We start from the raw sequence: 15,374 nt of genomic DNA, 5'->3' as shown, positions 1-15,374 counted from the left end.
AGCCTCGCAGATTTGGCTTTGATGCTGCAGTATCTTCTCTTGGATGGCAGAAGTGTGAAAAGTCCATGTGAGGGGTGTAAGGGGTCCTGCACAATGCTGCAGGCCTTGCGGACACAGCGTTTGTAAAATATGTCTTGTAGTGAAGGGAGAGGCACCCCAATAATGTTCTCTGCTGTCTTCACTATCCTTTGCAGGCGCTTGCGGTCGGATATGTTACAGTTGCCATACCAGACAGTGATGCAGCTGGTCAGGACACTCTCTATGATGCCTCTGTAGAACATGGTGAGGATGGAAGGGGAAGGCGTGCTTGATTCAGCCGCCTCAGGAAGTGTAGTCTCTGCTGGGCTTTCTTGATTAGTGATGAGGTGTTATGTGTCCACGTAAGTTCCTCAGTTAAGTGCACACCGAGGAACTTGGTACTCCTAACAATCTCCACATCTAAACCGTTGATGCTGAGCGGGATGTGGGCAGGACGTGATTTTCTGAAGTCCACGATTATCTCTTTTGTTTTGTCGACATTGAGAGATAGATTGTTGTCTTCACACCATGCGGACAGCCATTTCACCTCATCTCTGTATGCTCTTTCATCATCCCTGCTTATCAGTCCCAGCACCGTCGTATCATCCGCAAACTTGATGATGTGATTGGTGTTGTGCGTGGCTGTGCAGTCGTGAGTCAGCAGGGTGAAGAGCAGTGGACTAAGCACACAGCCCTGCGGTGCTCCAGTGCTCAGTGTGATGATGCTGGAAGTGTTGTAGCCCATCCGAACTGATGTGTATGTATATGTGTATATGTATATATGTTTATATATGTGTGTGTGTATGTTGTGAAGGATGGCCGGCCATTTATCCCGGCCAATACCCCCAAGCCGCCAGGTGGAGCCCTCCTTGCAGCGTGGAGGTCCCCAGAAGACCAGCAGGGCATCATGGACATTGGAGTTTTTATGCAAAGCCCTGCTGGATGCCGTGGGGGCCACAGGAGGGAGCTGCAGGGAGGACCGAGGGCTTCCTCGTGCCCTGTGAACCGGAGGTTCGTCACAGGAAGAGCGACAGACTTCCGGGTTGAAGAAAAGGACTATTTACCCTGACCCGGAAGGAACAAGGACTTGTGGACTATTGGGCAGAAACACTTCCGGGTCAGGAGATATAAAAGGACTGTGGGAGCTCCCAGACGGCGAGCTGAGCCTGGTGGAAGGGTGGCAACGCGTCTGGCAGCTGGAGGATTGGTTTATTGGTTATTATTGTAATTATATGAGTATTGTGGAGAAGAGTGTGCTTTGTGCACTGTGGGAGAAAAATAAAGTCAACATTTGGACTTTTACCTGGTGTCTGGAGTCGTGGACAGGGGTTCAAGGGAGCGAAGGCGCCCCCTATCGTTCACAATGTATATATATATATATGTGTGTGTGTGTGTGTGTGTATGTGTGTATGTGTGTATATATATATATATATATATATATATATATATATATATATATATATATATATATATATATATATATATATATATATATATATATATATATATATATATATATATATATATATATATAACAACCTTATACCTGCTTATTCTAATTCAGGGTTGCAAGGAGCCAGGCAGGCACCAGTCCTTGAAAAGAGCCCAGTGACACACACACACACACAAAGGGCAAATTTAGAATTATCTGATGTGATAAACATTTTTTATAAAGATTTTTAGAACTTTTTTTTTTTATGTGCTTTCACTAATCTGATCCTTTTGTAATTCTTATTGAACATTTTTTTTATATTTGAGGATTTTTTTATTGTAAGATAAGGATAACCTGTCATCCAAGTGCAGCTTAATCTATTTGTTGTTTTTAACTCATGGCTGATTGACTTTGATGACTCCAGTATTTCCCTCTCCCTCTGTCCTACAGTGTCAGATTGTTGCTTGAGTACCACCATTGACTCGAGTGCCACTGCTTTAGGTTTTCTTTGGCTTTACTTTACAGATTAAAAGATAAACACTAAGGACTGTGAATATGCAGAGTTTATTATGAATTAATATTTTGCTGAACACTCTTAAAATGACTTCCATCTTACTAACGCATCTTCAAAGGAATGACACAACAAGCAATTCTAACAAAATCGGCTCAGTGTAATCTGATTTATTTGCTTGAATATGACTGAGTGACTGTCTCTCGGCTCAGAGGTTAAAGTGTTACAGACTAGAAATACCAGGAGACATGTGAGGGATTTCTTGTCTGCCACAGGCTTGCACTTTCTGAAAATCTTCAAAGGACCTATATGCTGCGTTAAAATGTAAAGCCTCTCTGTCAAGTTTAGAGAGGGGAATTTTGCTCTACTCTCTCACGGTGTCAGAATCAGGGCCTGAACTTCGAGATGGGGCAGTGGTTTAAGGCCGGAGTAATGTTACCTCTGACACGGCACTTAGATTATTTGTAAGGACTGAGTTGTTCGGAAAATCTAATTTCTTCTAGTAATTACTCTTCTAGATGTGTAATGAGGCGGCATGGGGACACAGTGGGTAGCGCTGCCGCCTCGTAATTAGGAGACTCGGGTTCGCTTCCCAGGTCCTCCCCGCATGAAATTTGCATGTTTTCCCCGAATCTGTGTGGGTTTCCTCTGGGTTCTCCTGTTTCCCAAAGACCTGCAGGTTAGGTGCATTGGCGGTTCTAAACTGTCCCTGGTTTGTGTGTGTGCCCTGCGGTGGCCTGGCACCCCGCCCAGGGTTTGTTTCCTGCCTTGTTCCGTGTGTTGACTGGGATTGGCTCCAGCAGACCCCCGTGACCCTGTAGTTAGGATTTAGCGGCTTGGATAATGGATGGATGTGTGAATGAATTCACACTGCTATGAATTATATCCCTTTAATGGCTGGTTTATGCCTTGCATCCAAGGCTCTGTCCCTTGTCCCCCTCCTGTTCAAATAAAAAGTCAGAGGTGTAGCTTGACACTACAGTACTACAGGAACATGAAAAAAAATGCACTTTTTATAGATCATCCTTCACAAATTTAGTCGTGAAGGTTCTGTACATTTAGCAGAATGAATTCCAGATAGGAAAGAAAGGACTAAATCATTACCTGTATATACCATTAGTATATTTCAACCCACAGTCGAAACATCTATCAGTTCTGGGTCTATCTCTATCACTTGCCAATTGCTTTACCAGTAAATATATCAGTACAGAATTTTAGAGTAGAAGTTTGCGACTCACTTTATATAAGCGTCAAATGAAATGTAGCTTTCAATGTCATTGAGACCAGAGTGTACTTTCAATATTCCCATTTCGGTAAAGAGTAGCTCAAGAAGAATCTCAGCACATGAGTAAATGAGTATTTTGTTCTTTATGCTACTTCTCTATTGTCTTACTATATTGTGCTCTTCAATAACATACTGTATCAACATAACTGTATAATGCAATTCAGGGTTTTATGGCACCACTGAGCGCAGGACAGATAATAACCCTGGACAGGATGCCAGTCCATCTTATGCCCCACTCACACACCCCCACAATCACAAAGGGCCAATTTGGAATTGTTATGGGTCAAATAGTTTTAATCATCCTTTGTGCACTTAATACAGTTTTCCTTTTATCATTTTTTTAATTTGTGGTCACTTTAATTAACCAGGTATTTACCTTCTAAATTATGATACATTTCGTTACCATGCCGCCATTTTGTGTCCTTACTGGGATCTGTCATTTTGAGATTGTTGCTAAGGCGCAACTCTTCTTTCCTGAGGATGTAATTCTTGGAATATGCCTGTGGCCGATGTCATTTGTGTGACACTATAAAGAGCTTGTGCCTTGTGTTTTATAGAGTCCGTGTTTGAAAATTGCTCCTGAAAGACTCTGACAAAAACAGAAATCTTATTGTGTGATTTTTGCAGGTATTTAACTTGTGCTTTTGATTTTTTTCGGCAACCAATTCTTAGCTTACAACTTGATTTTGACAATTGAAGCATTGTTTTTCTTGGTGAAATTTGGCTTAATATAAAGTTACAAGCTCATCTTCTGTCCTTTCATGTACAGTACCCTTGTAGCTTCATCATTGTCAACAGTTAAGGTTAGACTGTGTATCTTTGGAAGTATGAAAGGAAACCATAGTACTAGGAGGAAAATCCAAATGAATATGAGGAAGATGGGCGGACTCAACAATGACAATGACTTGGCATGAGCTCTTAATTCAGGTGCCTGAATCACAGCTGTGCTACTCATTGCATCGCCAGTTTTAATGTGCATAGCTAACTGAATTTTCTATTCATAGATAAAAAAGTTATTTCTTGACCTTGACTATATCGTAAAGTTCATGACATTGGGCTGTGCAGGGCATGCTTTGCTCCGTCCTAACTCCACCTTTTACAGAAGGTGGATGGATGGAGTTACTGTATTACTTAACGCCTCCCAATAATAATTGTTTATTGTTATTCCATGTTTGGTTAAGGGGTCAAAAAATTGCTATCAAGTTAAGTTCAAATTCTGATTCGATGATGTCCAAAACGCCAAGAGAGGCTGATTTTAGCATAGTGCCTCTATGTCTATAACGATAACTTCCAAAAATATTGATGCATCTTTTTCAAATCAGTTGCCTTGTGTTTTTCTTTGTTGCAAGCCCAGGCCTGTTGTTTCTGGTTCAATATTTATTTGTATAGCCTTTAAAAATAATCTGACCTATAGTATGTACAACAATACCACTGAAATTATTTTACAAGGATTTTTGCAGTCTGCTCCATTTTAATCATAGGACCAGTCCAATTGATTTTCATAATTGTTCAAATCCATTATTTAAACATATATTGCCTTTCATGCATGTAAGATGGTAAGCACAACCATCCCTGGACACCAGGGGGCGCTGACTGTTCTGTCTCTTTTGTAACCTGCAACTCAGAGGAGACGCCCATTAAGGCCAACTGACTCCGCCTCTTCCATTCCACAAGCTATAAAATCAAAGTGCTCCTGGAAGAAGGTCTCTTATTCCCTAAATGAGCCACCTGTGCTCCAGAGCTCCAGCCCTGAAGCCTGACCAATTTTCCAGAGCCTTTAAGCTACAGCTGATGGCTATTTTTTGCTTTTGTTTATTTACAACATCCTTGCACGCTTGTTAATTTGAGTCTACTTATTATTGTGGGTAAACAGGGTGGCCCAATTGGCACCCCAAAATTTCATCTTGACTCCTGTCTTACCCTTGACTAATGACAATATGTACAAAAACAGAGGCGCGCACACACTCACATACTCAAGGAAATTTGTATGTGACGATCGCTGACAGCTTGTTTGTCAAACCAGATGGGACTGTGCTTTCTCCGGTCCTGTTCAGCCTATATACATCGGACTTCCAATTCAACTAGGAGTCCTGCCACGTGCAAAAGTTCGCTAACGACACTGCTATCGTGGGCTGTATCAGGAGTGGGCAGGAGGAGGAGTATAGGAACCTAATCAAGGACTTTGTTAAATGGTGGGACTCAAACCACCTACAACTGAACACCAGCAAAACCAAGCAGCTGGTGGTGGATTTTAGGAAACCCAGGCACCTCCTGGACTCTGTGATCATCAGAGGTGGCTGTGTGCAGAAAGTGCAGACCTATAAATACCTGGGAGTGCAGCTGGATGATAAATTGGACTGGACTGCCAACACTGATGCTCTGTGCAAGAGAGGCCAGAGCCGACTATACCTCCTTAGAAGACTGGTGGCCTTCAACATCAAGATGCTGCAGATGTTCTTTCAGACGGTTGTGGCGAGCGCCCTCTTCTACGCGGTGGTGTGCTGGGGAGGCAGCATAAAGAAGAAGTACGTCTCACGCCTGGACAAACTTGTTAGGAAGGCAGGCTCTATTGTAGGAATAAAGCTGGACAGTTTAACATCTGTGGCAGAGCGACGGGCATTAAGCAAACTCCTGTCAATCTTGAAGAAGCCACTGCATCCACTAAACAGTGTCATCTCCAAACAGAGGAGCAGCTTCAGCGACAGACTTTTGTCACTGTCTTGCTCCACTGACAGACTGAGGAGATCGTTCCTCCTCCACACTATGCGACTCTTCAATTCCACCTGGTGGAGTAAATGTTAACATTATGCAAAATTGTCTGTCTGTGATACCTTCATTATTATCACTCTTTAATTTAATATTTTTCTTTATCAGTATGCTGCTACTGGAGTATGTGAATTTCCCCTTGGAAGTAATAATATCTATCTATCTATCTATCTATCTATCTATCTATCTATCTGAGCACACTGCGGATGATGAAAAGAAAGAAATGAACATACAAACACACACACATGCCACAATTGATCTGCACAGGGGCATTAAGCCACTTGTGTCTGCCAATCTTTTTCTATGTGCATCTTGTTTATACTCTAAAATGGAGTATTTGCTGGGGTCAAAACCAAAGAGATAAACCAGTCTTTTGCCAAGTCAGAAACATGAGACATGAATCAGAATCATAAGCCAGAGTACAAAAATACAGAGAAGTACACTTAAAGTCTTACAGAATTATTCAAACACTGAATAACAAATTGGCCCATAATATGGCCTTATATACGGCCACGTAGGTGACATCACATGACCATCATTAGTATTAAAAATGGCAGAGTGATAAGGCGTTCAAATTTGCCTGGAATTAAAATACAACAAAATAAATATTTCTATCAAAATCCTAAACCTTAAAAACCCCAGAACAGCCATCAAGATGGTCCAAGAAGGAAAGCAAATAAAAATTAATGAAGTTTTTATTGTTCAACATTATATGCATCTTGTTCTGTTTCTCAAAATGTTATTAACTTTAATGCTATTTTATTTACTTTTTCACCACCTTTTTGTTCATCATTTCTGGAAACCCTTCTTCTGGTGGAATACAGGGTGTGTTAAAAACAAGGAAACACAACTTCCTTTTTAATCAGCAAACATTTACTCTAGTTTTAGAGAACAACAAAAATATCCCCCAAACTGGTTTGATACACTTTTATTACTGACAGAAAGAAAGTTGACAATATGGAGGACCACCTTGTTTTCTGTTTGCCTTACTGTGTATTTTGTAACCACTCCGCCAGTGTGGCAAAGACCTGCAGAAGGTCTGTAGTGGACTGTGGTTGCTGTAAAATGATGTCCCACATATGCTTTGTTGGAAATGGGGGATGGTGCTGACCTCACATAGACATTCCAGTGAGATGGGTGCTGTGTCTTTAGTGGCACTGGCCCAATGGAAAACGACACTAAAAAGATATTTTAAGAAAGATAAAGATGTGTATTGTATGATAGCACCTTTCCTTTCTGTGAGATCAGAATGTATTACTTTCAGGAGGTGTTAATAGTTGTGATAGTTTTGCCACATTTTTCTTTTTCAACAAAATTAATCTAAGTGTCAGTTGGCCAATGCTGGTAATTTCCCATGGCATAGTTTTTAGCATCTCATGTTTTATATATACTTTTTTAAATGCGTCTTTATTACTGCTTACTGTTGCTGGACACTGGTCTTTTATTTAACACTTTAAGCACTAAACCTATTTTTTTTCTTGGCAAACAAATTTAAGTTCATAAAATGTGAATGAAAATGTAATTAATTATAAAAATTTTAAATGTATCCATCCATCCATCCATCCATCCATTTTTCAACCCACTGAATCCAAACACAGGGTCACGGGGGTCTGCTGGAGCCAATCCCAGCCAACACAGGGCACAAGGCAGGAAACCATCTCCGGGCAGGGCACCAGCCCACCGCAGATTTAAAATGTATGCAAAGATGAAATCCTAGGTTGTTTCATTTATATTTGTTATACGTCATATTGAAACATAATTCTTGAGTGTTGCATTAGTTAGATTTTTATTTTTTAACTGTTGGGGCCTTGTGGTATCTTAAGTAATTTTTTTTCTTTAATGTTCATTAAACTGAGGTTTATACATTACAGATCGCAAGTAGTAGAATTCTCACATGTACAGTGAAATTCTCTCTTACATATCCAACCAATGTGAAACAATATTGTTACTCCCCAGCAGCATGATGAAGTGTACATTAATATACAAGTATCTTGATTTATTTGTGGTAGCTAATTGAATCATCCATTTATCTGCATATGATTTGGCTTCTGTAACTATGATAAAGTAATTTAATCATATATATCGAAGCATCTGCAGAAGAGATATCCACTGATAAACCTGCATACACTATTATTTGGAGGACTTTAGTCTGTCTCTACAGTCTGTCGTCCATCTGAATAAACAGCACTTTACGTCAGGAATGAGAATCCAGAGAACTGCTGCCTGACACACTCCTGCCAGATTTTTTACTTTCACAAAGAAATCCAGACTTAACAGCAGGCTGTTGAGTTACGTTTCCACAGAAAACAGTGTCAACATCTTCATGAATAATATCATCATTACTGTCTTAGTGTGCATAGTTCTTGTCGAAATGAACCAGTGTCAAAATAGAAATCTTTTGTTTATAGCTTGCAAGACACCTTTTTGGATTAGTGGTTTGAAAGAGTTAACAATTTTAGTCGAGGACACAGGTATTGTCTCATAATAAAATGTGTTTCCAGATATTATGCAAGTCCTGGCTATGGCACGGAATAACTTCCTAGAAAATGTTCTGAAGGATGCATGTGTGTGTGTGTGTGTGCATGCGTGTGTATTTATTTATTTATTTATTTATTTATTTATTTGTCAATAACAATCTAAAGGAGATAGTGTGTGTATATACAGTGTATATATATATATATATATATATACAGTATATATATATATATATATATGTATGTGTGTGTGTGTGTGTGTGTGTGTGTATATATATATATATATATATATATATATATATATATATATATATATATATATATATATATATATATATATATATACACACACACTAAATATGTATATATGCCCCTCACAGTCTCTGCAATGTACCTCATGCTTTCATATAGAAAAGAATTTTAGAAGCAGATTAAAGGATTTTTTTAAGTTATCTATCCATCATTATAAATCCATATACAACAGAATTGTGCTACTTATTTATTACATAAGCTTTAGTCCTGCTTTTGGTCAAAAATAATTAAAATAATACATCTCTTAAACTTCCCTTCATACAAATGATATAATCTGACATGTTTCTGTTTTATGTTGCCACTGCATAACAAGGATACGTTTTCTTTTACTCCATCTTTGCACCTTCGCTCTACTATGTAACTTTCAATTGTCTGCCAAGGGTTGAGCAGTGTCTCTGGTCACCCATATGTCCATCACCCAGGATTGGTATAGGGAATCTGTCATTTATTCCTCAAGAACAATATATATTTTTTTTTAATATCCCAAAGTGGACATATTACAAAAGTGTAGTGTACTAAGATTATGTGAAAGTTTGATTCCAGTATAGGCTTCATGCTGGTGTAACTATTGTCATTTGTCACCTGTGGCCTGAAGGGGGCATTTTAGCTCCCCAAACCTGAAACAGACAGACACAGGCACAGATCCAGCACAGCACATGGCTTTTATTTCTTGTGGGAAACTCTTCGCAATTTTTTCCCACCACCAAAGCACAGTACAATAAGCAAAGTGATAATCACACAGCAATGCACTTTTTCTTTTCTTCTTTCTCTCTCCTCCTCCTTCTCCTCCTTCCTCCACCAAGTTTCATCACTCTTCCTCCCAATTCTAACTCCTGGAGCTGTGGCAGCTAGCCTCTTTTATACTGTACTCGGGAGTACTTCCAGTGTCCCATAAGCCTTTGGGGTGAGGCAGGAACCAGAAAAAGTAGGGCTCAGCAGCACCCCTGGAACCCAACAAGGCTCAGCAACCAAACTCCAACTCTCAGCTTGCCTTTTGGGAATTAGTGGTACTGCAACAATCCTTGCCATCTAGCATTCCAGGGGAGATAATGCCGTGAGCACTCTTTCTCCCTGGTCCCTTCTTTAAGAAGGTGTCCCAACCAGTCAAGGGTGACTACTGTCTGCCACACAAAAACAAAATTCACTGAAATATTGAATATAAAATAAAAATAAAATTACAACACCATGTTGTGAAAATCTTTAGACACTGGTGTATGTTTGTATTATAACTGTTATGTGAATAATACAAAATGACACCAAAGCATTTCTATAGATTTAATTTACAGATTTTTTTTTCTGCGTATTATACATCAGTTTACCAAATCTGACTGGTTTGCTGTAAAGACAGTCAACCATATCAAAGCATACTAGACAACTCACCGTGAGACTCAATTGAAATGCAATGAATGACATAAAATAGTGAAAAGTTAAGCATTAAACTGACAACGTTTATATTTAAAGTTTATCTTACCAAAAACTGAGAAAAGGAAATTTCAGAATAATTCAAATGGGCCTTCATCAGGGAATAACTAATAGGTTCTGCAGCAGTTAAAGTAAATTAAGCCTTGCAAGTTGAAGTAAACAATTTGCACAGGTGTCCCAACTTCTGTTGATTCCTTAAAATCCCTCTAGTCTGTCTTAAAACAGAGTTGGAACAGACTGTGTTACTACTTGGACAATATTCTAGTGATAATGGCAAGAAAATGGCAAGCAACAAATCAAATGTGACAGAGCATTATTACCCTTAGAAATGCACGCCTTTCATTTAGAGAAATTGCAAAAAACAGAAAAAAATCAAAGTGGCATTGAGTACAGTGTCCAACACAATACAAAGGCAATTGGAAACTGGAATAAACTCTGGCAGACCCAAAGTCACAACTTAATCAGTAGACAAGTTCCTGAGGGTCACCAGCTTGCGTGATAGGTGCCTCACACCACAATAGCTTCAAGCACAGCTTAACAGTGGTCGAAAAAAGCAAGTCTGAGTTTCTGCTATAAAGAGGAGACTTTGTGCTGCAGGTTTGACAGAGTGGTTGGCAGTAAGAAAGCCATTCCTTAAAGGGTTAAACAGGACCTTGAAAATACTGGCTGTGGACTACTGCAGATTAGAGGAAAGTCTCATTCACAGATGAATCAAAATTCAAAATCTTCAGTTCATTATGCAGGGTGTTTGTACAACGTGAAGTTGGAGAAAGGACGGTTCCTCATTGTGTGACATCAACTATCCAACATGGTGGAAGAAGTGTTATGGTCTGGGGTTCTTTTCCTGGGGGCAGAGTTGGTGACTTGCACAGAGTGACTGGTATTCTGAATCAAAAGGGTTAACAGAGTTTAGCTGTTATATCAACAAAAGGTGGCTACTTTGATGAATCAAAACTTTGATTACGATTTTGTACAGTTAATGATTCTTTGATTTATTTATTTTATTTGCCACTGTTTATTTGTTCTGTGCCTTGATTTCATGAAACATTAAGACATTAAATCGCGTGAATTTCCATAAAAACTGAAAAACTTAGGTGTCCTAAAACTTGTGACTGGTAGTGTTAATATGTACACATACGGAGGCACATGCACACACACTCACATATACAAAGAAATATGCAAGTGAAGATAACTGACAGCTATTTTATTTAAATATACATGTATGCACACACAGAGGCACACGCTGTCACACACTCAAAGAAATTTATACCATAAATGAAAAGAAAGACATGAACACACAAACATCACAAATGATCTGTAAAGGTTGACATGTGCAGAGGCATTAAGCCACTCCTGTACCAATCTGCCTGTCTGTGCAGCATGTGTATTTCATTTTTCCCAATGTGTTTAGTTTTAAGTTGTTCAATGTTTTGTTAATATTACTTAATATAATAAATATAAGTTCATGCCCTTGATTGTATATTATTGTACATTACACTTGATTGTATTATATTGTAAAAATTCCACTGAGTGGTTTCCTGTGGTGTACTGAAGTGAAATTTACATTGAAGTACTGTATGGACCAATTTTTTGATTTTTTTATTGCAAGCTAAGTGTGCAACCCTCTAGAGGTAGATCTGAATATAGCAACGTTGAAAACTTAACTGTATGTTTGAACGCCAGTCTATATTTATCTCTCATACCATGTAGCCATGTTTTTTTAAATGTTTCCAAAATTCTTTGGCTATTGGAAAGGTGCTGGAATGCATAAACAAAGATTCAACGGTCTAAGTTTCTTTGTTTTGCAGGTTCTAGTGAAATTCAAATAAAGAACTTCACAGAAAAATGAACAGAAAAGTTGATAATACACAGACAACAATAAAAGAGCTTCTTCCTTATGATGTTTCTGTTTAAGGCTTATATCTTAGTTACATTTTTTTAAGTTTCTAATTACGTTAATATGTATGTATATTCTTAAATTTACGCTCCGGTTCATGGTCAAAAAACTGTCTACATTTCCTTTTGCAAAGTGACTCTAGCCTATTGTCACATTGGAAAAACAGCAGAATACTCGGACTATTCCATTAGCATGCTAAGTTCCGGGGGATTAAAAAGTAACTTCCATTATATTTGTAGCTAAAATGTATATTCCATTATAATAAGACTTATGTAAAATTAATATTAACATTAACTTACTAGGATTGGCTGTTGTATAACAGGTTTAATGTAAACAGCATGCACACATTTATAGTCAAAGGTGTATGTAAACCATAGCAATTATTTATTTCTTTATGCTGCTTTTTGTTATTACAGAGATAATAATTAATAATAATTCTTGGCATTTATATAGCTCTTTTCTCACTACTCAAAGCACTCAGCAATTACAGGTTAAGGGCCTTGCTCAAGGGCCCAACAGAGCAGAGTCCCTGTGTACAGCTAGAACGTAACCAGGCAGCATTTGTCACAAATCACCAGGAATAAATGCTGGAGAGAGCAACAGTCTTCAAGACACTCACCCATAATCGCTGACTCCTTAGATGTTTAGTATTGTAACACAGCAACAATAGCTCAAAGACTATTTCTATACTAATTTTATCATAACAAAAGGGCCAAATGTAGCATCCACAAAATGCTTTCTCCTTTAGCTTTAATAACACATTTAAAGCACTTTATGACATTTGCTACAGTGTGTGACTATCCATCCATCAATGATTTCTGAACATGCTTATAACCCTAACCCTAACCCTAACCCTAATAAACTGAGAGTCAGGAAGAGACCAGAGCCCATCTTAGCAGTATTGTACACAAAAGAGAAATTAACCACAGACAGGACCCCATTTAGGGCACACACACACAATCTCGGTCAGAAGTGGTCAGTCTGAGTAACCAAGTAACTTAACCGACGTCTCTGAGATGTAGAAGAAAATCTCATACAGATACATATAAAGCATATCAAGCCCACACACACATTGATTAGACTATAAGTTAAAACCCAGTCTCATGGCTGTGAGGCAGCAGTGTTAAACACTGAACCACCATGCCATCATATTATATAGTGTATACGTCAAGCCATGAATTTTAAAGTCAGATGGTTACACTTTTGCTAGCATATAAACCCCAGCCGAGAGTAGTGTGGTGCTGTTTTTGTCACATGTCTATTTGGGTAATCTGTGTAATCAACCGACTTTAAAAGGTGTGGTTTGATAAATGTATTTTGTAATTGAATATTGACATTACATTTAAAACTATTAGAAGTGTCATTCATTCATTTATTTGAAATTACCCTTCACTTCTGTCTGTATTCATTTGACTTTTTAGCTTAACAAAAATCTATCCTATGGAAAATGTATTTCACTTCCATCCATGCCATGTCTCATTCTGTTCCATGCTCTACAAAAATTATTGGCAGCACATTTTAAAAACAAATACAGTTCTTAAAAAGAAAACATTTAGCAAGTAAAAATCATGGCATATACTAACTCTGCATTAATGTTTGCGTCTGTAATATCAGATTGAGACCATTTACTGTTTATCTTAATGAACTTGCAATCCTCACAACTAGAAAAAGGGATCTGCTGAGGTTGCCACCATCCACATGGAAGAGCTGAATTTCAAAATTTGATCTGTCTGCCTTCTTTTGGGTTAAGCAGTCAAAAGTAAAGTGTGTGCCTTACCTGTTGCGTCCAAATTAAAAGCAAAATAAAGTAGATATGGGCTGGCATGTTACTTTCCTCTCTACAAATGTTAGGCTTCTGAGGGCTGAGTAGATTGTGTGTTTCTTTGACTGAGAGCAAAAAAAAAAAAAATGCAAAAGAGGGTGGGGGGTGGGGAGTGATTTGCTAAAGAGGTGGAACTGCACAAAGCTCTCCTCTGTCTCCTCTCCAAACACACCTTTCCTCAGTGTACAGATTCAAACTTGAAATATTTCTCTTCATAAGCAGACCACCACTAGTTCATGCTGCGTGTTTTTCGTGCCATACTCACAGTAATGCCCTTCTCAAAAGTGTCCAATGAAGAGAATGTTTGCTAGTTTGCCCATTCTGCCAGAGTCTCCATCGGATTTCTCTGGATACTCCAGTTTCCTTCCTCATGCCAAACACATTCAGTTTGAAGTTAAGTGGTGACTGTAAATTGGCTCTGTAAGAGTGAGATTGTGCTATAGTGGACTTTCTGAGGGTGGATCCTGCTGTGATAAGCTATGGCTCTTTGTGACCTTTTGGTGAAACAGTGTTCCTGTATTACATTTGCAGTAAACTTCTAACATTTGATTCATTTGTATCTCTATATTGGTTTGGCATGGTTGGGTGTGTGCGCGCGAGAGAGTCTGTGAGCGAATGTGGTGGCGGATTCTAGGTAGAAGGTTATTCCAAGTAGATGAGGGTTCAGTTCCCTTCCTTGTGACTGACAAGACCTTGTGTTAATGAACATCTCTTGGGATCAGCTATGCTTAATCCGTCGTTGGTTCTTGCCTTGTACTTTATTCTGCCAGATTTGGCTGAGGAGTAAGCAGAATCAGTAAATAGATGTGGAGTGTTGGCACAGTATTTAGGGATGCAGGCTCACAAAAACAGCATCCTGAGTTTGAATTCAGTGTCCAGTTATTGTCTGTCCTCATGTTTTTCTCCAGGTACCCTTCTTACATCCCCAACGATATATATAGTAGATTAATTTTTAGTTTCTAATTTATTGCTTATTCATATGAGTAAGCTATGTGATAGATTAGCATGTCTGGCTGGCTCCTGCTTTGCTTCCCACAGCTCTGAACTTGACTAAGAAGGACTGAGACTATTATATAATAAATTCATAGATGGAAAATAGATGACTTGAAAATATATATGCATGTTTTTTATTCACATTTTTGAAAATCATACATAAGAAAAATTGTAAGGAGATGGTAAAACCCAGGCTCTGGTGGCTACAGAAAGCTCTTAAAAGTCTGTTTCATGGAAATCCATCCATGAGTCCAGCATTAATAAATTGCCCCTGATGAAGCCTATCAAGAAAACAAACTAATCTATAATAACAATATTAGAGTGTACCTTGTGTTGTCATCATTTTTTTTATCCAGTTACAGTCCTGTGAACAAAGAAGCTCTGTTCCTCACACTTGCTGCTTCTTCCTTTCTTCTACTTCACCCTCTTGCCCTTAGCATAG

General features: G+C 38.6%; 1 protein-coding gene across 1 annotated transcript in view; it reads right to left on the bottom strand.

Annotated features, from left to right (window-relative positions):
* Nucleotides 1-13,951, bottom strand: part of ccn6 (cellular communication network factor 6) — a 48,833-nt gene extending 34,882 nt beyond the window's left edge. The window contains exon 1 of the mRNA XM_039749957.1: nt 13,895-13,951. Coding sequence (XP_039605891.1) covers nt 13,895-13,942 — 48 coding nt within the window. The 5' untranslated portion in view covers nt 13,943-13,951. The remainder of the gene's footprint in view (nt 1-13,894) is intronic.
* Nucleotides 13,952-15,374: the final 1,423 nt, after the last annotated feature.

Source organism: Polypterus senegalus, chromosome 3 (genome assembly GCF_016835505.1).
Source record: "Polypterus senegalus isolate Bchr_013 chromosome 3, ASM1683550v1, whole genome shotgun sequence".
In the NCBI taxonomy this organism is placed as follows: domain Eukaryota; kingdom Metazoa; phylum Chordata; class Cladistia; order Polypteriformes; family Polypteridae; genus Polypterus; species Polypterus senegalus.
This window is presented reverse-complemented; position numbering and strand designations above follow the sequence as displayed.